Genomic DNA, 24,472 nt, shown 5'->3' with positions numbered 1-24,472 from the left:
GGGTGAGAACACTTGTGTAACAGCACTGGCGAGATCCATGAGTCGTTTATTTGGACACGTCCTACACCAACTCCACATGCTCTTGCGCACATCCTGCTAGTCCCTTTTGTTATCAGATTTCCTCTCCCATTGCTAGGAAGGAGTTACTCACTATCCCATCCATGATGAAGCTTTACCTTCTGTCTGTACAACCTCCCAACTCATCCACATTCCACTTTTGGATTGGATCCTTGAATGAGAGTCAAAAGTCAAAAGTCAAGAGAGTCAAGAATGTTTAATTGTCATAGATGCTGACACCAGAACAATGAAATTTTTACTTGCAGCAGGTATTTACACAGAGAGTGGTGGAAAGCGATGAGAAGGATGGTGGTGGTTGCAGATACTATAGTGGCATTTAAGCGGCTTTTAGATAGGCACGTGGATATGCAGGGAATGGAGCAATAGGGAGCATATGTAGGCAGCAGCATAACAGGCCTATAAAAGCAATTCACACAGATTATATATAATTAGGACCGGATTAACATAGTAGCAAAAGTAGCATTTGCTATGGGTCCCGCTCCTATGAGGGCCTCTTGCTGTGTTGCGAGCGCCACTCCCCCAAATGCTGCAGTTAGAATGTGTTGCCAATGCCGCGGTTAGAATGTGTTGGCGGCGGGGCTGCACGGACCAATGGGCAGCCGACACGTCACCGCCCAACCGCCAACCCCGAGACACAGACCCTCACCCCCCACCGGGGGTGCAGTGCTGCCGGAGCTCATCGCAATGCCGCTCCGGCACCTCTGGTCTGAAGAAAGGTCTTGATCCGAAACATCGCCGATTCCTTTGCTCCAGAGATCCCGCTGAATTACTCCAGCATTTTGTGTCTATCTTGGGTGTTTCCCGATGGGCCGCGGCAGTGGACAGGGAACGCGGCTGGAGGACTTTATCGTGACGCCACGGACTCGATGCCTCCCGGATCGCTGCGTAGAAGCCCGGGTCGGGGCCCGGCCTTGCGGATAGAAGCCCGGGTCGGGCGAAGCGGCCGATGGAGCCCGCAGCTGGAACCCGGGTTGACACTACAGAGGCGTGAAGTGGGGCGTCGACAGCGCTGAGCCCATGGCGGCGGCAGCGGTGACGCCTCGTGCCGATGGGGCTGCGGCGGCGGTGATGCCTCGCGGATCGACCCACGGTCGACGGTCAGTGAGAGGGTATAGGACCGCCGTGAGGGGAGGGAGGGTAAGAACAATGGAGGACCCGGCATGGGGAGATTGCTGTGTGGGGGAGGGGGGAGGGGGGTGACGACAAAAGGGGAAGCCGCCGTGCTTTGTAACTGTCATTTTTTGTACACTGATTCAAATTTGAGATTGAAATGCATTAAAAGCTAAGATGCCAGAAATATGAAATAGAAATGTAAAAAATGCTGGAAACACCCAATCGGACAGGCAATATTATAATAAGCGTAGCGTAGGTTCACTAGGTTAATTCCCGGAATGGCGGGACTGTCGTATGTTGAAAGGCTGGAGCGATTGGGCTTGTATACACTGGAATTTAGAAGGATGAGGGGGGATCTTATTGAAACATATAAGATAATTAGGGGATTGGACACATTAGAGGCAGGAAACATGTTCCCAATGTTGGGGGAGTCCAGAACAAGGGGCCACAGTTTAAGAATAAGGGGTAGGCCATTTAGAACGGAGATGAGGAAGAACTTTTTAAGTCAGAGAGTGGTGAAGGTGTGGAATTCTCTGCCTCAGAAGGCAGTGGAGGCCAGTTCGTTGGATGCTTTCAAGAGAGAGCTGGATAGAGCTCTTAAGGATAGCGGAGTGAGGGGGTATGGGGAGAAGGCAGGAACGGGGTACTGATTGAGAGTAATCAGCCATGATCGCATTGAATGGCGGTGCTGGCTCGAAGGGCTGAATGGCCTACTCCTGCACCTATTGTCTATTGTCTATTGACACTGTAGGCCCGGACAGTGTAGGCTAACTAGGGTTGCCAACTGTCCCGTATTAGCCAGGACATCCCGTATTTTGGGCTAAATTGGCTTGTCCCATATGGGACCACCATTGTCCGTATTGGGCCCGGGGGGGGGGGGGGGGGGGGAGGGGGGGGGGGAGGGGGGGGGGGCACTATAGGCCCGGACGTCGCCTAATGGAGGTTGTGCAGCAACCCGCCTCCTGGGCCGGGAGGGCCGCCATTGGTGGAGTGGGGGTATAGGTGGGGGGAAAGAAAGAGTCCTGTCCCGTCCTGGTGAGGGGATGTTCAGTGCAGTGGATAGACGTCGATGGCATTCCCACTGACTGCCCTTGGGGTCCAGAGCATGTTGCTGCGCCTATGCCACTGCATTCTGGGCGGCGTGGGGAAGGCGCTGAGCCAGCTGGGGAGAGGAGGGGGGACAGGGGAGCCGAGGGCAGGCCCAGCACCAGGCCTAGGCCTTGGCCTCCACCTCCACCAACGCCCGGCCTCACCGCCGCTGCTGCCGCCTTTCCCCCTGGCCCACCTCAGGCTCACGGTTACCTGGTCACGTCCAGGGCCTGGCTCTGGCGGCTTCCCCCAGCACCAGGCCTGGCTCTCCCGCCACTACCGAGCCAGCAAACCTGCCCCCAAGAGACAAGCTCTTCATGGAGGTCCAGCCAGAAGATGGGTGACGCTTTGGGTTGAGACACTTTGGAAAGGTAGGGAAAAAAATCTGCAGATGTTGGTTTAAATCGAAGAAAGACACAAAATGCTGGAGTAACTCAACGGGTCAGGCAGCATCTCTGGAGAGAAGGAATGGGTGACGTTTCGGGTCGAGACTTCTCCCTTCGGAAGGGTCTCGACCCAAAACGTCACCCATTCCTTCTCTCCCGAGATTCTGCCTGACCCGCTGAGATACTCCAGCATTTTGTGTCTACCTCCAGGCACTGTAGGCCTGGACGCCACCTAACGGAGATTGCGTAGCAACCCGCCTCCCGGCCCAGGTGGCCACCGTTGGTGGACCGGGAGCACCTGGCCGCTGGCTGAGTGAGGTCACATGGGGGCAGGTGGTGACGTCACCTTGTCCCGTATTAAGCGCCCCTTTATAACATATGCTATGGGCCCTGCACTAGCTTAATCCGGCCCTGTATATAATAAACAGTTTAACAAATTAATAACTACAATACCAGTGCAATAAAACCCCAAAGTCCTTAGTGCAACCACAGGCAGCATCTCTCCAGAGATGCTGCCTGTCCCACTGAGTTACTCCAGGATTTTGTGTCTATCTTTGATTTAAACTAGCATCTGCAGCTCCTTCCTACACAGACAGTCCATAGCAGCACATTGTTTGAGGATCGTGTTGTGTTAGTATTGCGTGGTGTTCAGGAGCCTGATGTTTCTTGGGAGGAAACTATTCTGGAACCTGGTGGTTATGGTTTTCAGATGCCGATATGTTCTTCTCAATGGTGAGAGTGTGGCCAGGGTCCTTGGTTACTTCAGTTGAGTTTGTAATGTGCTGGGACACATAATTTAATGACAAGCTATGAGATAAATGCTAAGGAGTTGGCTGTGTGAAAACATCTCAGACATTCTTAAACAGCTTTAAGGTTTCCCAGCAGATATTCCAAAATCCTGGCTCCAAATGTGCCTAGTGTTAGTAACCCTCCATTATGAAAATAGCTGATATTGAAAAGGAAATCGTATTCATTTATATAGCTTTGTAAAAGGCCACTTGCAGTTTAGGACTATCACGGCATTTAATAGCAAAAGATCTTTTTTTTTCCGGCCCAAATAAAAATAGATGTACAACGCATATGAATTTAGTTTGAATTTGGGTTTGCATGCTGCAGAACAATCCTTTAGTCAAAAAATATTTCTCACTATCAAGCAAGCAAACTTCCATTGCACGGATACACTGGAATTATTGGTCAAAATTGTGTGCCATGTCTAAAGGGTTAATTTATGCTCTACCTCGCTTTCATCAAGGAGCCAAGCAAATGACTTCCTCAGAGCTGTTTGTTGCTATTGAGTCACAGCAGTACATTATGAGAGAAAATACTTTCTCAGTCTGAAGAAGGGTCTCGACCCGAAACATCACCCATTCCATCTCTCCAGAGATGCTGCCTGTCTGGCTGAGTTACTCCAGCATTTTGTGTCTATCTTTACTTTCTCATCTTTACTTTTTAGGTTTTACTTGTCAGCTTGAGAGTGTGCCTCATCAATACCTGGAAATGCACTGCTAAAATGTTGCATGCTCATTTAGTAGTCTTAAATAAGCATGCTGATCATTAGCTCATTCAAGAAGGTAATCAATGGCCTGCACATAAATTACCCAGCAACTCAGTTTGACATGAAATAAATCCAATAGACAGCTGCACTGGCATAATTTTTGTTTTGGATATGTACAACAGGTCCCAATGTCTAACAATTTCCTTCACAGCAACAGGTGTTAATGAGAAGACTTTTATGTTGTCTAAGGATTTCAAATCTCAGACCCCTATAACCTGACACAGATTTAAACATCAGTGAGAGTAGGCTAAATGTGCATGAAGGAACTGCAGATGCTGGTTTAAACCGAAGATAGACACAAAATGCTGGAGTAACTCAGCAGAACAGGCAGGATCTCTGGAGAGAAGGAATGGGTGGCGTTTTGGGTCGAGACCCTTCCTCAGATTGTAACTCGGACTCGGAGCGAGTGTAGGCAGTTCTCTTCATACTGCCCATTTACATTGGCTTGTCAGACCATAGATGTCTTTACCAGTTATTGACATCCAAGATTTGTAATCAGCTGAAACAAATAGTAAACCCATGGAGAGGCAAAGGACTGCAGATGCTGCAACTTTGAGCCAAAACACAAATTGCTGGAGGAACTCAGTGGGTCATGCAGCATTGGGGAGGGAATGGACAGGCAACATTTTGGGTTGAGACCCTTCTTTGTACGACACAAATAGCTGGTGGAATTCAGTGGGTCAGGCGGCATATGTGGAGGAAAATGGACCCTTTTTTCAAGACGGGAGTAAAGGGGAAATAGCTGGCAGAAAGAGGTGGGGAAATTGGGTGGGGCAATAGCTGGAAAAAGAGATTGCTCCAGATAAGGAGTGGTTGATGAACAGATGAGTCAACATGGATGAGAGAAGGTTGGAGGTAGTAACCAAGGCAGGAGTGATGAGTGGAAAAGACAAAAGACTGTAGATGGTGAAATCTGATAAGAAAGGATGGTGATATTTTCCGAATGGTGATTGGATTAAACTGGTAAATGAAAAGGCCTGGATTTTGAAATAGATATAACAGTGAGGACATCGGTACATAAAATAAATTGGAAGCAAAATTGTTGTCCCTTGGGGACTATTCATGTTCATGTGAAAATCAAGAAGTGTCTCAGGTTTCTATTCCTTCAGAGAATTAGCCTTACAATATATTACTGTGTAGTCTTCATGTAAATACATTGCAGAGTGTAAAGTTCCTGTATTTCCATGATCAACACCAAATAAACTCACCAGAAAACAATAGTGCTTAAAGATGCAAATGATTTTTTAATGGCATGGTAACACTCAGTTTGTACCAAATAATATCTCTAATACTGTAAGTATACTTTCAGATGTGTCAAATTTTATTCATTCAGCCATCAATTATTGTTTTTTTTAAAGTTACAAATGATCAACGTTGTGATCTATATATCAGTTTTTTTTAAACAGTACACTGTACTTAAACTACTGTTGGAAACTCAACTAATTATGTCTTGACGGTTTAGTTTAGTTTCGAGATACAGCATGGAAACAGGCCTTTCAGCCCACCAAATCCGTGCTGACTATCGAGCACCTGTTCACACTAGTTCTATGTTGTCCCACTTTCCCATCCACTCCCCACCATCTAACCGGCAAACATTTATGCATTGGATATGAACGAGAACAATGAGATTGTTACCTGCTGCTGTTTTACTTACACATTTGTTGCAATAACAACAACAATGACAATAATAATACAATAAATGATCTGTTATATTAATGTTTTCTACTGTCAAATTGTATTTTTGGCTTTGTCAACTTGCTGAACTTGGTCATTCAACATACTGCAATTCTAGTGCACGTCAAGAAATCCCAAGAAGGTAAATGACGTGCTGTGTTGTACTAAATTAGATAATGAACTGTAATTTCCTGAGAGAGGGACAGGTTTTGTAGTAAAATATTGATACAGTTAGATCTTACAGTGTGTAAAATCTATTCTCCAAATTGCTTTCATTACTCTTTAACAACTGAACACCAGTATGATATTACAATTCAGACCACCTACTGGTGTTTTTAATCAGCAATAATTGTAAATGGATGACATTCATCTTAAGACAAAAAGTTTCATGTTAATTACATAAACAAAAGATGCATGCTGTACTGATTTTCAATTATAAAATAGGGCTGATGGAATTACAAAATGCAATTGCTTGAAATGAGGTTGTGGGATTCTAATGTACATCCTGAATTCCCATCCCCACTGGAAAGATTAACCAGTTAATATTTCAGCGAAGTAGTGGAAAGAATCACAAACAACTGCGAAGAATGCCATTTTGTTGGTGTATCAGGAAACCATGCAAGATTATGGTCACAGAGCTCATTTTTAAATTCAGTATAATAGAATGGAACAGTCTTTAAAATATGAGTAGCTTCAAAAGTGAGGATATTCTAAATCCATTTATCAGGATCTGGGATAGGCACAAAAAGCTGGAGTAACTCAGCGGGACAGGCAGCATCTCTGGAGCGAAGGAATTATTGACTTTTCTGGTCGAGACCCTTCTTCAGACTGATTAGGTGATAACAGAAACGAGAGATGTAGACGGTGATGTGGAGGGATAAAGAACAATGAATGAAAGGTATACAAAAAAGTAACGATGATAAAGGAAACGGGCCATTGTAAGCTGTTTGTTCGATGAAAATGAGAAGCTAGTGCAACTTGGGTGGGGGAGGGATAGAGAGAGAGAAGGAATGCTGGGTCTACCTGAAGTGAGAGAAATCAATATTCATACCACTGGGCTGTAAGCTGCCCAAGCAAAATATGAGATGCTGTTTCTCCAATTTGCGTTTAGCCTCACTCTGATAATGGAGGAGACCAAGGACAGAAAGGTCTGTGTAGGAATGATGGGAAGGAGAAAGTGTCCAGCAACCGGGAGATCAGGTTGGTTCACGCGGGCTGAGCGAAGGTGTTCCGCAAAACGATCACCCAGTCTGTGTTTGGTCTCTCCGATGTATAAGAGTCCATATCTTGAACAATGGATACAGCAGATGAAGTTGGAGGAGATGCAAGTGAACTTCTTCCTAACGTGAAAGCACCGTCGGGGACCCTGGAGAGAGCCAAAGGAGGAGGTATAGCAACAGGTGTTGCATCTTCTGCGCGGAAGGTACCTGGGGAGGGGGTAGTTTGGGTGGGAAGGGATGAGTAACCAGGGAGTTGCGGACAGAACGGTCTCTGCGGAAGGCAGAAAGGGAAGGAGATGGGAAGATTTGGCTTGTGGTAGGATCCCGTTGGAGGTGGCAGAAATTTCTGAGGATTATGTGTTGTACGCGACGGCTGATGGGGTGGAAGGTAAGGACTAAGGGGACTCTATCTCTGTTGTGACTAGGGGGAGGGGAAGCAAGGGCGGAACTGTGGGGTACCGGGGAGACACAAGTGAAGGCCTCATTTATGATGGGAGAGGGAAACCCGTGTTCCCTAAAGAATGAGGACATCTAGGATGTTCTAGTATGGAACACCTCATCTTGGGCGCAGATGCGGCGTAGACGGAGGAATTGGGTGTAGGGGATAGAGTCTTTGCAGGAAGCAGGGTGGGAAGAAATGTAGTCGAGATAGTTGTGGGAGTCAGTGGGTTTGTAATAAACGTCAGTCAATAGTCTATTTCTTGTGATGGAGACCGTGAGATCAAGAAAGGGGAGGGAGGTCCAAATAAATTTGAGTGCAGGATGAAAATTGGTGGTGAAGTTGATGAAGTCCATGCGTTCTACATGGGTGCAGGAGGTAGCATCGACGCAGTCATCAATGTAACAGAGATAGAGTTCAGGGATAGGGCCAGTGTGCAGGATCTGGGCATTGCTAGCAAGGTCAACATTTGTTGCCCATATCCAATTGCCCCTGAGAAGGGGGTGAATTGCTGCCTTGAAGTGCTACAGCTCTTTTTGTGAAGATATTCACATAATGCTGTGACAGTTTGCTTTCTATGTTCATAAGTTCTCGGAGCAGAAATCGGCCATTCGGCCCATCAAGCCTGCTCCACCATTCAATCATGGCTGGTCTATCTTTCCCTCTCAAACCTTTCTCCTGCCTTCTCCCCATAACCCCTGACACCCTTACTAATCAAGAATCTGCCAATCTCCGCCTTAAACATATCCAATGGTACATCTGTAGATGTTTAAGAGTCACTGGAGACATGCTGAATTTGCACAATCTCTCGAGGAAGTAGTGGCATAGATGTACCTTCTAGGCTGTCACTTCAGTATGATTATTCATGACAGAACTATGGTAATATTTCCTCCAAGGAACTTGATGCCAAAGATACTAGAGGAGCAAGATAGCCCACTCGACCCTAAAAACCGTAGCATGTTATGGCACCATTTTAGTAGGCAGAAACTTGCAGAAACATTTAAAAAGAAAAATAACGAAAATCTGTGAATTGGTAGATGAGATATATTCTGCATTTTAATGGTATCATCGCACATACTGTTCCCCCAAAACACTGATTACACTGCGAGAGGCAGAGCGGACGGCGGGGTTTGCCTACTAAAATGGCGGACGTTATGCTCTTTTGCATGCTACACTTCAGTATAAGCGATTTCAATGGAGTGGTTCATCTTGTTCCTCTAGTATCTTTGCTTGAAGCTCTCAAGCATTTTCATTTTGGCACTATTGATGTTGATGTTAGCATGTGCTCCACCACGCTTCCTGAAGTTGATAACGTGTTCCTCCTTCTTGCTGATATTGATGGAGTGGTTGTTGTCCTGACACCATGTTACTAAATTCTCTGCCTCTTTCCTGTACTCTGTGTAATCATTGCTCGTTTTCCGGCTGAACATGGCGGTGTCATCTGCAAACTTGTAGATGGAGTTAGAGCTGAATTAGCCCACACATTCGTGAGTGTATAGGAAGTATAGTTGGGGACTGAGAACACATCCTTTGGAGCACTGGTACTGAGAGTTATTGTGGAAGATGTAGACAATAGACAATAGACAATAGGTGCAGGAGTAGGCCATTCAGCCCTTCGAGCCAGCACCGCCATTCAATGCGATCATGGCTGATCACTCTCAATCAGTACCCCGTTCCTGCCTTTTCCCCATACCCCCTCAATCCGCTATCCTTAAGAGCTCTATCCAGCTCTCTCTTGAAGGCATCCAACGAACTGGCCTCCACTGCCTTCTGAGGCAGAGAATTCCACACCTTCACCACTCTCTGACTGAAAAAGTTCTTCCTCATCTCCGTTCTAAATGGCCTACCCCTTATTCTTAAACTGTGGCCCCTTGTTCTGTATGTCACATATCCTCACTAATTGTGGTCAGAAAGTTGAGGATGCAGTGGCAGAGGGGGATGGCGGGGTGCTGACTCAGTGGTAAACCTGCAGGTGATGGTGTTTACATTTGCCTAGTGTAGTTATCCTTCTTGGCGTTGGAGATCACACATTTGGGATGTACTGTGCTGTTCATTTTACAAACAGTAATGCTGCAGCCACTGTATCCTTAATAATAAAGGGAATGAATGCTGGATCACAGCCAATGATGAAACGGAGTTCAGGAAGGAGGTAGATAACTTAGTAACATGATAGCACGGTATCTATCAACTGGGGCTGCAGGGATGAGTTTGGGTTGGATCTGCAGTTAACCAGGGCAAATGGAAATTATTTCATATACTCCTGGTTTGTGCCTTGTACATGGTGGCAAAGTTTTGCAATCTCAGGAGCTGAGTAACTCGCCATAAGATACCCAGCCTCCGGATCTGTTCCTCCAGTCACAGCATTTATGTTCTTGCTCCTCCATCTCCAGCATCAATAATGTTCCTCCATTTGTTGGTGACAGTTGTTTTGGATGATTGCACTTTGTTCAGTCTTGGTGTCTTTACTGCCATTGAATCTCAAGGCTAGGTGGTTTGAGTCTCTCTTGCTGGAGATGGTCTTTGCCTGGCACTTTCAAGGCACAAATATTATTTACCATTTATCACCCTTTTATAAGTTTTATCGCACAAGGCATGGTTTTGCTTATTTGCTAAGGTGTTGATAGCAACCACCTTCATTTGTGAGATTTGATTCAACCATTGAGGTGTAATCCCCTTGAGGCCCATTGACCATTGTTTCATGATCTGTTTGATGCAGTTTGAGTTGGGAAATGCTGTTCTGATGTCAAAGGCAGTTAATCTCACCTCACCTCTGGAATTCAGCATTTTGTTCCATGTTTGGACCATGGCTGTGATGGAATTTGGATTGAAATCGTGCTGGTGAACTTCAGACTGGGCTTTTGTGAGCAGGTTATTGATGAGTATGTGCCTCTTAATACTACTGTCAATGACATCTTCTGTGGCCTCACTGATGATTGTGAGCAGACATATTTGGCAAATCCAGCACAGACGTGTGCCACACAGTTCGGTAGATGCCAATGTTGTCACCACACTGGAATAACTTTTCTAAAGGTGAAGCTGGTGCTGAATTTCAGCACTAATCTTTTATATTACAATTAAGAAGCTTCCTGCTCCTACTGTTGCATCCAGTAAACTCAATAATTTTGCGATATCATGTGAAACTAGTTTAATTGCCTGAGGACAGGCGTCCATGATGGTGCTGACCTTCGGAGGAAGCTGAAATGAAACATCTACTTGGCAGATTTGGCTGAACACAGATGGGAATATTTGAGTCTGCTTTTTTCTGCTCACATAGTGGGTCCTGCCATTGTTCAGGTTGAGGATGTTTTTGAAATCTCCTCTTCCCATTCGATCTTGAATTCTTCACCATCCATAATTAAACATGGCAGGACTGCGGAGCTTTGATCTAATCATTGGTTGTGAGATTATTCATTCATGAGTATTGCCTGCAAATCTCCCAAAATGACTCCAGATAGTGGACGTCTGAAATAACCCACTCTGATGAAGGGTCTCAGACTTGAACCATTAACTCTGTTTTTCTTTTTATTGACGTAGCCTGATCTGTTGAGTATTTCCAGCATTTATTGTTTTTGTCTATTGCATGCTGATTTTGTTGTTTTGCACTCATGTTCCCTGTGTTGGAGCTTCAGTAGAAAGACACTTCATTTTCAGATCGGCCTGGTGGTGTTCATGGCATGCTTTCTGCTCTCCTCCTCACTTAACCTCATAGTCAGGAGGTTTCCTCACCATCATTGATCTGTTACTATGGGCTCTGTTGGGTCAAGAGTCAATGGCGAGGACTCCAAGGACTACTTATTATCTCAATGGTGTCAGGTTAGGTAAGGGGGAAGTGCAGCGAGACCTGGGTGTCCTTGTACACCAGTCACTGAAAGTTGGCGTGCAGGTATAGCAGGCATTGAAGAAAGCTAATGGCATGTTGGCCTTCATAACGAGGGGATTTCAGTATAGGAGTAAAGAGATTCTTCTGCGGTTGTATAGGGCCCTGGTAAGACCACATCTAGAGTATTGTGTACAGTTTTGATCTCCTAATTTGAGGAAGGACATCCTTGTAATTGAGGCAGTGCAGCATAGGTTCATGAGATTGATCCCTGGGATGGTGGGACTGTCATATGAGGAAAGATTGAAAAGACTAGGCTTGTATACATTGGAGTTTAGAAGGATGAGGGGGGATCTTATAGGGACATATAAAGTTATAAAAGGACTGGACAAGCTAGATGCAGGAAAAATGTTCCCAATGTTGGAGGAGTCCAGAACCAGGGGCCACAGTCTTAGAATAAAGGGGAGGCCATTTAAAACTGAGGTGAGAAGGAACTTCTTCACCCAGACAGTTGTGAATTTGTGGAATTCTCTGCCACAGAGGGCAGTGGAGGCCAAATCACTGGATGGATTTAAGAGAGAGTTAGATAGAGCTCTGGGGGCAAGTGGAATCAAGGGATATGGGGAGAAGTTGGGCACAGGTTACTGATTGTGGATGATCAGCCATGATCACAATGAATGGCGGTGCTGGCTCGAGGGGCTGAATGGCCTCCTCCTGCACCTATTTTCTGTGTCTATGTTTCTATGTTTCTACTCCCTCCCACTCTGCTGCCACCTCTGGCGGGTCTGTTCTGCCGAGGAACGTGATGTTTCTAGAATATGTGATGGAAGAGCTGATATTGTCTGTAAGGAATGACTCTGTGCAACTATATAAAGCTGTTGCTGTTGGCAGTGTTCTCCATATTTTGGCACTGATTCCCAGATGTTATGAGGAATATATTCTGTTGTGGGAGGGACATACGACAATAAAACACTCTTGACTTGGCAAGGTTGACTGGGTTGGGAACGTTAACCCCAATAGGCCTTGCAGATGAACCAAAGGTTCACATGCACCTCCTCTAACCTCATCTACTTTGTCCCGTGTGCTTGATGTGGCCTAGCGAGACGAAGCATAGGCTCGGTGATAGTTTTGTCAAACACTCGGTGCGCCAAGGCTACTGAGTATCTCGGTATCACTTCCCATTCTGATACTGACCTCTCTGTCCTGGGCCTCCTCCATTGCCAGAGTAAGGCCACACAATTGGAGGAACAGCACCTCTTATTCTGCTTGGGTAGGTTACAATCCAATGGTATGAACATTGAATTCTCCAATTTTAGATAATTTAAACCCTGTACCTTCCCGCACCCACTCCTTTCTCCCCCCCACCTCCCACTCTATCCATGCCCCAACGCACACCTACCTATTTCTCTCCCACTCCTCCCCGTCCACCTACATTCCTTCCTCTAGCTTCACAATTCACATCTCTTCAATGCTTTTGTCGTACAGCATTCTGTATTTTCATCTCTGGCCTTTGTCCAACCATCTGCCTATCAAAACCCCGCCTCATCTATATCCACCTATTACCTGCCAAACTTTGTCCTGCCCCTCCTCTCTTCCAGTGTCCCACTCCATCTCCCCCCTACAATCAGTCTGAGGAAGGGTCTCAACCCAAAACATCATTCATCCATTTACTCCAGAGATGCTGCCTGACCCACAGTTACTCCAGCACTTTGTGTCTCTATCCTGACCTTTATTCAGCAAGTTTCAATGAGATTCCCCCCCTCATCTATCTAAACTGCACCGAGTACTGGCCCAAAGCTATCAAATGCTCATACACTTCCTTTCCTTCTCTACTTTGGATTATTTTAAGATATCATAATATGGTAGCTATCTCTCACTCCTATTATTTTCCAAGGTTGTATCTAGCTACATTCTAATCATTTGTAACTTCCTATAGCTCTAAAAGAGTGTTTCTTTGCAATCATACAAATTTGTCAATGCTACAGGAATTGACATATTTTAAAAGTCCATTTAGAGGTTCATGTACCATTCAGATGAGACTAATATTGAACTTAACAAATCACAATGACTAATTTTTAATGCTGTGAATGCATTATTCATTAAAACATTACAAAGTTCTGTAATGTTTTTATATACACTACATTCATAGACATGTAAATGTTCTTTTGCCATCTAGTGTCAGACATTCATAATGCACCAGTCTGAATGTTGTTGATGTTTCTATTAAGTCGCTAACATAAGCAATCATTTGGTCAATATTGAGATGTCAACTGTGAATTTGGCAGACTGGCACATGACAGCTCAAACTCGTGTCTTCAAACGTGTTTTATTTGAACGTAATAAAATAAAAAGTTGGCTGCCTTCTCATTTCTTCTGCTCCTCATGAGTTGTGTGAAGCCATGACTTTGAAATGGGATGCATATTACATTTAGTGATGTGTGTAAGCCAAGCCAACGTCTGAAAGTGCTAGCAAGCTGTCATGCATTGTGTGAAATGTAGGTGAAAAGGAAAGGGTGGTGCTCTCCAATGAGTAAGGTTTTATTCTCCCAATACTCTCTTTGCTCATAATGTCCCTCAATTGTGACAACGTGTGAAGGAAAAGGAGCCCGCTCTCCTGCCAAATATTGTTGTGAATACGGAAAGATGACACAAGGTTTTGGAAGATGGGTTACTAATACTGGGAAGATTAGCAGCTGCAAAGAGCTGCAATGGGAGCATAAGAAAGTATGGTGATGTGAGGTGGGATTTGGATGAATATGCTGATAGTTGAGGAGACAAAAATACTGAGACTAACGGTGGAGTGGAGCTAAGCGCAACCAGTAAAGTGAAAGCCTTGTCATGGGTTTTCTTAAGAAGTTATTGATCTTCCTCCACTGCAGCCAGGTTCTGTGGATCATTATTCTGACCTGCTTGAAGAGATGAGGGGGGGGGGGGGGGGGGGGGGGTGGGGGTGGCAGGGCAAAGCTTTGCAAGTGATAGGTGGATACAGGTGAGCGAGTTTGTTGGCATATGGGTGAACCGAGGTCAGAGATGGGCAGAAGATTGAAGGCTGTGAAATAGGAGAGAGGTGTTGCAAAATGTGAAGCCAGAGGAAGGGTTATCAGGGGAAGGGGGTTTGGATAGTGGGGAAAAGTTAGGAATAACATTTGAAATATGGAAAGACTCAGATAGTCAGGCAGCAACTGTGGAGGGGGAAGAGATCACAGTTCAAGTCAATGACCTTTATCGAAATGTTGGACCTAACTAGAGTATAGTTGGGTGATATGTTTAGGTGGGGGCAGTAGGGACTTCATTTCTTGATGAATTAATTACTATTGACCATCTGATGAAACCCACTTATTAGTTCACATCTGGTTCTAAATCTGATCTTTTAGCAGAAGATTGTTGCACTGAAGGGATACTTTGATTAGTTTATTGGAGATATCCTTTAATTCTAATATCTTGAGCATCGCTAAATCTGGCAGCTGTGTTTCTGCAGCCCTGACCTTAAGTTTCACAACTACCCCACCACGCAATCTTATTTTAAGAAGTCTGAAGAAGGGTCTCGACCCGAAACGTCACCCATTCCTTCTCTCCCGAGATGCTGCCTGACCTGCTGAGTTACTCCAGCATTTTGTGAATAACGCAATCTTATTTTCTTCCTTCAAAACCCCTAAAATTGGCATCTGGCCAAGTACTATATCTCCTCGTGTTGCTTGTTTCTCTACTAATGTTTGTGAATGCCTGATGAAACACCCCGGAAGGTTAATGATATTTACATTAAATAACCTTGCCGTAGACTGATGTTCTTTCATAAAAGACCTCAATTTGAATTATTTTTACATGTACATTAATTTTTTTGCTTTTGACTTTAAAATATCTCAAGGTGTAATAAGTTTGTGAGATGTGGATTGCATCTGATTGTGTATGTACGTGTGGAGGTTGTGGGTGTGGTGGAAGGAGAAATATCATGGCCTCAAAAATTCCCATCAGAATGTGATAAAGTTATTTTATTCACAAAATGCTGGAGTAACTCAGCAGGTCAGGCAGCATCTCGGGAGAGAAGGAATAGGTGACGTTTCGGGTCGAGACCCTTCTTCTTCAGAAGAAGACCCTTCTGAAGGGTGACGTCTCGACCCGAAACGTCACCCATTCCTTCTCTCCCGAAATACTCCAGCATTTTGTGAATAAATCGATTTGTACTAGCATCTGCAGTTATTTTCTTATACTACGTGATAAAGTTCTTAATCTCCCGAGGGGAATGTGATTGCTGGCTCAAATTCTATTGGGTACTATTCGTTAATAATTATACCATTAATAATTATTTTGTACTGATACTCAACCAAGACAAGACTTTGCTAACTTAGCAAATATTAAGAGCTCATTAGATATGGCCACTACAGTGGATCATAAGGTTGAAGGCTTTATGCAACTGAGGGGCAGCTCCGTGTTCAAGCTGCTATCTTTGAATGTGGTGCCTAGTTCATGACAATGTGCCTGTTGTATACGTGGATGTGAAAGATTCTCAGCTACTGATCAAATAACAGAGAGCTTGTCTCATTCCCATAGCAACATTCATCCCTCAATCAAACAATCTTTAAATTTTTGTTGTTTTCAAGACACTCTGTAAGAAGAAAACTTGCTATATTTCTCTTTTTAATAGCAATGTACATCAAAGAAACTTGAACCACTTTAAAGAATTTCTTTCAGTGATTTTGTCTTATAGAAATGCAAACTGTTTTAAAATTATCAATGTTTGTGAAATAATATCACCAGCAGAGCAAATGAGATACTTTTCTCATATTTCTGATAACTGTGGAATAAAAACAATGCTAATTCTTTTGTTTTCTCCATAACTATAGGTAACATGTGTTCATGAAAATAACCCTCAAAAATCAGACCTTCTAAAAACTGGCAGCCCTAAGAACACGCAAAAGCATATATGGACAGAAAGTACCAAAGATCTGTCTATCAGTCGCCTGCTTTCACAGACATTATCTGGCAAAGAGAATACAACTGCTGTGGACCTGCACTATGAAACTCCAGTACCTTATTCTGACCAGGATATTTGGGATTGGTTACGAAATGCCTCAGATCAGAAGGAACCCCACCCCCGTGCTAAGAGACGCCCTATAGTAAAAACAGGAAAATTCAAGAAAATGTTCGGCTGGGGAGACTTTCATTCCAACATCAAAACAGTCAAGCTGAACCTACTGATCACGGGCAAAATTGTGGACCATGGAAATGGTACATTTAGCGTCTACTTCCGTCACAATTCCACTGGCCAGGGGAATGTTTCGGTCAGCTTGGTGCCCCCTACAAAAATTGTGGAATTTGACTTGGCTCAACAGACAGTGATTGATGCCAAAGATTCAAAGACATTTAACTGCCGCATTGAATACGAGAAAGTGGACAAGGCGAAGAAGACTACGCTTTGCAATTACGATCCATCGAAAACCTGTTACCAGGAGCAGACCCAGAGTCACGTTTCATGGCTCTGCTCCAAACCCTTTAAAGTCATATGTATTTATATTTCATTTTACAGTACAGATTACAAACTAGTGCAGAAAGTGTGTCCAGATTACAATTATCACAGTGACACTCCTTATTTCCCCTCTGGCTGAGTGGGTCTGATAAAACGGTTATTGTAATTATGTTACTGCAATGAATTCTATATCTTTGTCTTCATTTGTATGAATGGTTTGTACTGTATATAGTTAATCTAGTGTTATTTGAGCTACCTATTGTGTAACCGTCTCTCTTGCTTGTTTATGGGTTTAAAGAGCAAATGCAATGAAAAATAGCCTTTTATTTGTGTAGCAGTTATAGCTTACAACAAACTCATGTACAAAGAAACAATTATTAAAATTAATGTAACTGGTGAAAAAACAATTTAAGAGGTATACATATGCCATATTACTCATTGTCTGTATTAAAGTATTTTATTTCTGGAAGATGATATGTAAATAGGAATAAAATACTAAAAGATTTCAGTTTGAAAATGTGGATACACCCTAATTATGTCACATTAATAACCCCTGCCATTTTCCCAAGGAATTTCCTTCTTTAATTGATGAATGTGTGAATGTGATCTTTTTTGCCGAAGGATATTATCTGGCTCGATCTTGATGGGAGAGGCAGAGTTTCAAACAACACAATTTTACATTGACCAAGAATCTGATATTGCTGCTGATATAATTATTCTCAATGGGCCCAATGACTTTGAGTGCTGGCGTATCCTCTGTGTTAGCTGCAGCACCCTCACTGTTTGACAAATATATTCAACTGCTGACAAAGTTGACTAATCTGAATCCAGTCATTTCTTCGAAGTAATTGTTCTCGAAATCAGACTGCACATCAGACTCCAGAAACAGATAGTTACAATACTTTACAGTCGAACCTAATTGGGGCTCACGTTATCGACCTCCCTGTGGTGAGCCCTGTCAACTGACCTCAGTCAGGCAAACGACAACAGAGACAGCAGAAGCAGCTTCATAACTTCTGCTGCCTCACATGCAAGAAGAAGAAGTCGAACCTAATGCGACAACTAAAATTGAACACAAATTGTTTAAATACCATGATAGGGTCCAATCTTTAACAATGAAAACAAAAATCCTATATGATTGTAGAAAGAAATATGATATTTATTTATCAATGAGTTATGACAACCCTGTTATAAAGTATAACATTTTTTAAGTGGCTCAGGTAAATGAGGAGAAAAGTTATTGTAGAGATCTTGACTTCGAGTGACAATGGATAATAATAAGCCAATAATTTAATTCATAGCCAATTTTACACACACCAATTACATTTATAATTCTAAAATAATTATTTTGATAATTTCATCAGGTCTAGTTCAGCTTCTGCCTATAAATTAATTAATTGTGCCTAATATTATTTAATTATTTTTATACATTTTTATTAAGATTCCTTATTGACAGGGTGTATGCTGTTCTGTGATTTAATTCTCAATGCAATAGCAGTTTCTGTAAATATTCCTCATATATGGCACATTCTAAACCTTTTTATTTGCACTGGTTGGTCACTCGGCATCAGGAATTGCTTGATGGCCACTGCCTATACCTGTCTCACCTGTTCAGTACTGCCTTCAACCACTGAAGGTCACCTCACCTTCTGTCTCCTTTCTCTGTTCATTTACTTATTTATCTATTTATTCACTTCCCTATGTTCTTTAAATCCCTGTAAAGCGTCTTTGAGTGTATGAAAAGCGCTATATAAATGTAATGCATTATTATTATTATTATTATTATTATACTTAACATAACACAATAGTTCCCAATTAAATTTAAGGTGTGCAAGACACCAGGGGGAAAAAAAAAGCTACTGCAATAAAGAACAGGAAGAATGAGACATCAATATACAGAAACATTTTTTTAAAACCAGACTTCTCCTAGGCTCTTGTAACATTGTTCCAGTTGCAATATGGAATTTCCCCAATATTTGCACTGAACCTATTGCCCAGGATACAAACTCCACTGCATCGCTGTAAGTGACTTGAAGCAACCACTTATTTCGTTTTTCCAAGGCTTTCACCAACCTTGCACAAAAGGATTGCTTGCAGATCACCCATTTGAAAATCTCTCCAGGGTAATTGTGAACATGCACAGACATTAGAGGCAAAAATGTCATTGTTATTGCTTCACATTGAAGCAACAACAATGAGAAGCAACAACACTGCATTGCAACTGTCAGGTGTTAAGAGATCACAGGAGCAAGTTTCAGGGCTCCATGTCCACGAGACATATCTGTCGGGTGGAGGCACCCCTATTAGCCCCTAATTGATTTCTAATAGCAATCAAATAATCAGTCCACAATTAATCACAAGAATGGGCAATTAGAAATGGTGCAGCTCAGTATTAAGCAATTTATATTTAACCATTGTAAAATCCTGTATGTTTTCTAAGGAGTGAGTCCTGTGGGTTTAGGTATTTCTAAAATTACATTGTAGTCAACAACAGCTGAGCAGAACACATCTGATATGATCAAATAATTTACTTAATGGTAAGTCAGAGAAAGGCAAATGATGTAGGGAAATGCTACCTACAAATAGTTTGCATTTAGAATCAGATATTTTAAAGTTTAAATAAACAAGAAAAATGACAATCAGGCTCTGGAAGAGTGGAAATCAGACTCCTGTTCCATTTTGCTATATGGTTATCCTTGCTGAAAATAGCCAGGAGCTACTTTTGATAGCTTTGAAAATAAGTAATAGATAAAGAAGCAAATTTCTCCAATCATTGCCCTCTCACTTCAATTATTTCACTGTCCAGATAGTGCTAAGCACACTGTTGCATATTGGATCCCATCAGTAGAGGAGACATTGTCATGAATGATTTTCTCCAGCTAAAATTTGCAATTGCTTCTCACAGCATGTCCTAAAGGGAGGGGTCAGTAGGTGGGATTGACATTTTGTGCACGAAACGTTGCAAAATGACGCAACATGGGAGAGATTGAGTTTCAGGTTTATCAGGTACTGAACTGGAGACCTCACTAAAAAAAGGTGCAAAGTAGCAGAAATACTCTGTATTCACAGAGGACTAGAGGATCGCCAGGTGTAAATGCAGTTACAAAGGTTAACCAGGATGCCAAAAAGCTAACACCCTGAGATGAGTGGCCAAGGTTGATGAATGCATTTTTAGGATCATGTGTTCCCATCTGCATGACCGACCTTGGATGCAGCTCAACTATCACCAATTCTATCAATGTGCATCATGTCCATGACTTATCCAACAATGCAGTGACATTCCACTTACATACCTGTATATTTCATAACTTGCACATGCTGACAATAGCCAGGATTCCACCCTGACAACTACATAACCCAGCAGTCTCGCTGAAAGAAGCAGGAAAAGATAATGGATGGTGGAGGTGTGACTGCAGTTTGGACTGGAGATGCTGATGGTCATTATTGAAATACCCTTTGCTGAGGCTGTGGGGAGGCTCATACTAATGAAGGTAATGAATCATTACATTCTCCTTTTCATAATCCACCTCCAGAAACCCCTTAATATACGCACACTTCTGATTTCCAAGCATGGGTGGCATAAACATCTGCTCCCCCTTCTCCATACCACATCCTTGATCTTTTTCATCCCAGGTAGTCAAGTTCATCCCAGATAGTTTAGTGGATGAAGGTTCAGTTGTCACACATTCCATACTCCATCAGCTCATTTGCTGACACTGCAGATAATGTAGAGGACTAGAGAGACAGGATTTACCCGTGGTAAAGGACTGGGCACGAATGACCTACAACTGGTGCAGGGTAAGGAGTTAGGACATGTCACACAACAATTTGGCACGTTAGTGCTCAGAATTTGGAGCCCTCCCCTTTCAGGTCATGTTGCAGTTATATATGACGTTGGTGAGCCGCACTTAGAGTATTGTGTTCGTTCTGGACAGTATGTTATATGAAAGATGTTGTCAAGCTGGAAAGGGTGCAGAGAAGATTTACGAGGATGTTGCCAGAGCTCTAGGGCCTGAGCTATAGGGAGAGGTTGAGCAGGCTAGGACCCTATTCCTTGGAGTGCAGGAGGATACAATATCATGAGAGGAATAGATCAGGTAGACGCGCAGAGTCTATGTGTGTTTAAGGCGAGGGGGGAAAGATTTAAAAGGAACCTGTGAGGTAACCTTTTCACACTAACGGTGGTGGGTATATGGAATGAACTGCCAGAGGAGGTACTTGAGGCAGGTACTATCTCAATGTTTAAGAAACATTTAGACAGGTCCATGGATTAGACAGATTTAGAGGGATATGGGCCAAACGTAGGCAGGTGGGACTAGTGGAGATGGGACATGTTAGTTGGTGTGGGCAAGTTGAGAGGAGTTTACACTCAGTATGACTCTATGACTTTATGACTATGACAATAGAACTCCATTATCACAACTGTGGACCTAACCACTGGTGTTTGAAATTGACATCATAAGAAGATAAGAAATAGCAGAAGTAGCCCACATGCCCTTTGAGTCTCCTCCAGTATTCACTTTTCTGTCTATCTCCACGATTACCTATGTTGGTCTTAAATCTGCTTAATGACACTGTTCTCCAGGATCCTCTGATAGAAGATGTTTCAGCATCATCTCCCTTTTGCTGTGTCATCTTGAGATGATGCTCACTGGTTCGAGACTTCTCAGTGTGGAAACACCCAGCAGCCACACAGTATTCAGGTGCAAAGATGGCACAGTTGGTAGAGCTGCTGCCAGAGACCTGGGTTCGATCCTGATCCAGATGCAGTCTGTGTGAAGATTATATGGGTTTCCTCCAGGTGCACTGGTTTCCTCCAAAAGCCCAAAGATGCATGGGTTTGTAGATTAATTGGCCTATGTAAATGGCCCCCAGTATTAAGGGAGTGGATGTGAAATGAAGGATAACATAGACCAGTATGAATTGGTTGGTATTTTCAGTTGACTAAGGGGCCTGTTTCCTTGCTGTACCTTTCAATTCAATTCAATTCAATTCAATTCAATTCAATTCAATTCAATTCAATTCAATTCAAATCTCATAGAGGGATCCATGCAGACGTCCCAGTGCAACCCAGGCAGACGTGACTTGTGCTGGTTCACATGCAACAAAAGCTTTTCACTGCAACTTGGTACACTTGACAATAAACTAAACTTAACTATTCTTGCACCCATGTCAGGGAGCAACCAGTTTATGCATAACTCTGAGATCAACATTGAGTTCCTAGCACTTCCCATGTAATTCTTTATACGATTTTGCGATATTAACCACAGATAGTACTGGATTTGTAGAATTGTACCAATGAACAAAATGAATGAATCTGTCATGAATTAGAGACCCTTTATTTAGTATTAGCGATGCACAGGCAGAGTAATGGTGTGGGAGGAGTCCCTAACTGCATGTTCATTCAGCCATGCAAGTCTATAAGTGGAGCATTGAATTCCACAATTACATGAAAATGATATTCTTCCATTGTATGCTAATTTATATAATCTCCCAGACTCAAATAACTACTCTCCATTTCTGATCTATCCGGATGTAGCTGCACTTCTGGAGTCACCCAAGGAACTCTCCTTGAAATTCTGCCACTCGTCCACATCACTTCTGTTGGTCTGATTAAGAGATTTGCAAGCAGTTCCTCCACATGCAACTACAGTGACCTCGGTACATCTGACTGTGGCCATTGGATTCCCTACCATCAGCTGTCCAAAAACCATGCTCTGCAGGATACATGGCAAAACTCCATTACTTCCTCCCTGAAGGGTTTGCTTTAAAACCCATGACTAGATCAGACATTTGATCACTCTTCCTACTATCAGCTTTATTGTCCAATTACACTTTACATTTGTGACGCTTCTTGGAATGGTTTCTCACATTAAAATTACCACATTAAAGTTCCATGAACTTCTTATCCATCTTATTGTTTCAAGTTCTATATTCCAATGAACCATTTTAGACAATAGACAATAGGTGCAGGAGTAGGCCATTCGGCCCTTCGAGCCAGCACCACCATTCAATGTGATCATGGCTGATCATTCTCAATCAGTACCCCGTTCCTGCCTCCTCCCCATACCCCCTGACTCCGCTATCCTTAAGAGCTCTATCTCGCTCTCTCTTGAATGCATCCAGAGAATTGGCCTCCACTGCCTTCTGAGGCAGAGAATTCCACAGATTTACAATTCTCTAACTGAAAAAGTTTTTCCTCATCTCCGTTCTAAATGGCCTAGCCCTTATTCTTAAACTGTGGCCCCTGGTTCTGGACTCCCCCAACATTGGGAACATGTTTCCTGCCTCTAACGTGTCTAACGCCCCTTAATAATCTTATATGTTTCGATAAGATCCCCTCTCATCCTTCTAAATTCCAGTGTATACAAGCCTAGTTGCTCCAGTCTTCAACATACGACAGTCCCGCAATTCCGGGAATTAACCTAGTGAACCTATGCTGCACGCCCTCAATAGCAAGAATATCCTTCCTTCATTGTTCCCTCTCCCCTCTTCCCAATTTCCCAATGTTTCAAAATTTCAATTATCCTCAATGGCTCTCGAGTAACAATTTATGCATTTTGTGAGAAATAGTTATGCTCCAAAATGCACAAGACTTTGAGTGTGCTAACAGAATAATTTTCACAATTGACTGCAAGTCTTATCGGCTGACTGTAAGCATGCAGACAAAGTCACAGTGAAGCATATCTATGCCAAGTCACAGAGTAGCTGTAAACTTTTTTTTCCTTCACATTTGTCTTATCTCTTTAGCACAGTGCTCAGCTTGGTGAATGCATAAATTTCTATGCTGTTATCAACATACTGGTTGATAAATTGGTTCTTGAGTGATATGTTTGCCAGTGCACATAATGACCTGTCAGTTTATTAATGTATCACATTACACAATACAGTTCAGTTCACATAATGACTTTACAGTCATTACTGAATCATGGTTTGATGCTGCTGTAACTCCCAAACTCAAATAATCTCTGTGCCATTTTTAAGCAGGGAAACGACTGAGATGAAACTAGGAGATGTTATCTTGAACAAAGCGAGCTAAGGGAGAATGAATAACATTAACAATGTACACAATATAGGCTTGTTTGCTTTGTAACGGTCAGAACATGGAACTTGAAAGAAATTATGCTTCAGAAAGATATATCAGAAACGTGGATTTAAGCTGGACAAGAGTGAAGAATGAATATTGTTCCAATTTCAGCCATGTCCAGTAGTTAGAAAGCACAAAGATGCCCATTTCAGTCAAACAGAACATAGGCACAAGAGCTGACCATTGACTTTTCAGGGCTGCTCCACTGTTCAATATGACCATGGCTGAGAATTCTACTTCAGCGCACCAGTTTCTGTCATCACCTTGCACCCCAGAGGGTTATATCTTGGAAGGACAATTCAGGCACGCAAATAAAGGAGCTTCACCAGCTTTGATTTTCATTAATTGCACTTGGATTAGTGGAGTGGGTAACAGGCTGATAATGGAAATAGACAATAGACAATAGACAATAGGTGCAGGAGTAGGCCATTCAGCCCTTCGAGCCAGCACCGCCATTCAATGCGATCATGGCTGATCACTATCAATCAGTACCCCGTTCCTGCCTTCTCCCCATACCCCCTCACTCCGCTATCCTTAAGAGCTCTATCCA

The 24,472-nt window shown here is 43.1% G+C and overlaps 1 protein-coding gene across 3 annotated transcripts in view; it reads left to right on the top strand.

Annotated features, from left to right (window-relative positions):
• The window catches only part of nxph1 (neurexophilin 1), a 98,880-nt gene extending 81,310 nt beyond the window's left edge, over positions 1 to 17,570 (top strand). For all 3 annotated transcript variants that reach the window (XM_078428955.1, XM_078428946.1, XM_078428938.1), the window contains one exon: positions 16,213 to 17,570. In XM_078428955.1, the coding sequence (XP_078285081.1) occupies positions 16,213 to 16,974 (762 nt within the window). In that variant the 3' untranslated portion in view covers positions 16,975 to 17,570. The remainder of the gene's footprint in view (positions 1 to 16,212) is intronic.
• Positions 17,571 to 24,472: the final 6,902 nt, after the last annotated feature.

Source organism: Rhinoraja longicauda, chromosome 2 (assembly GCF_053455715.1).
Source record: "Rhinoraja longicauda isolate Sanriku21f chromosome 2, sRhiLon1.1, whole genome shotgun sequence".
Lineage (NCBI taxonomy): Eukaryota > Metazoa > Chordata > Chondrichthyes > Rajiformes > Arhynchobatidae > Rhinoraja > Rhinoraja longicauda.
Note: the sequence above shows the minus strand (reverse complement) of the source record. Positions and strands in the feature narration are given on the sequence as shown.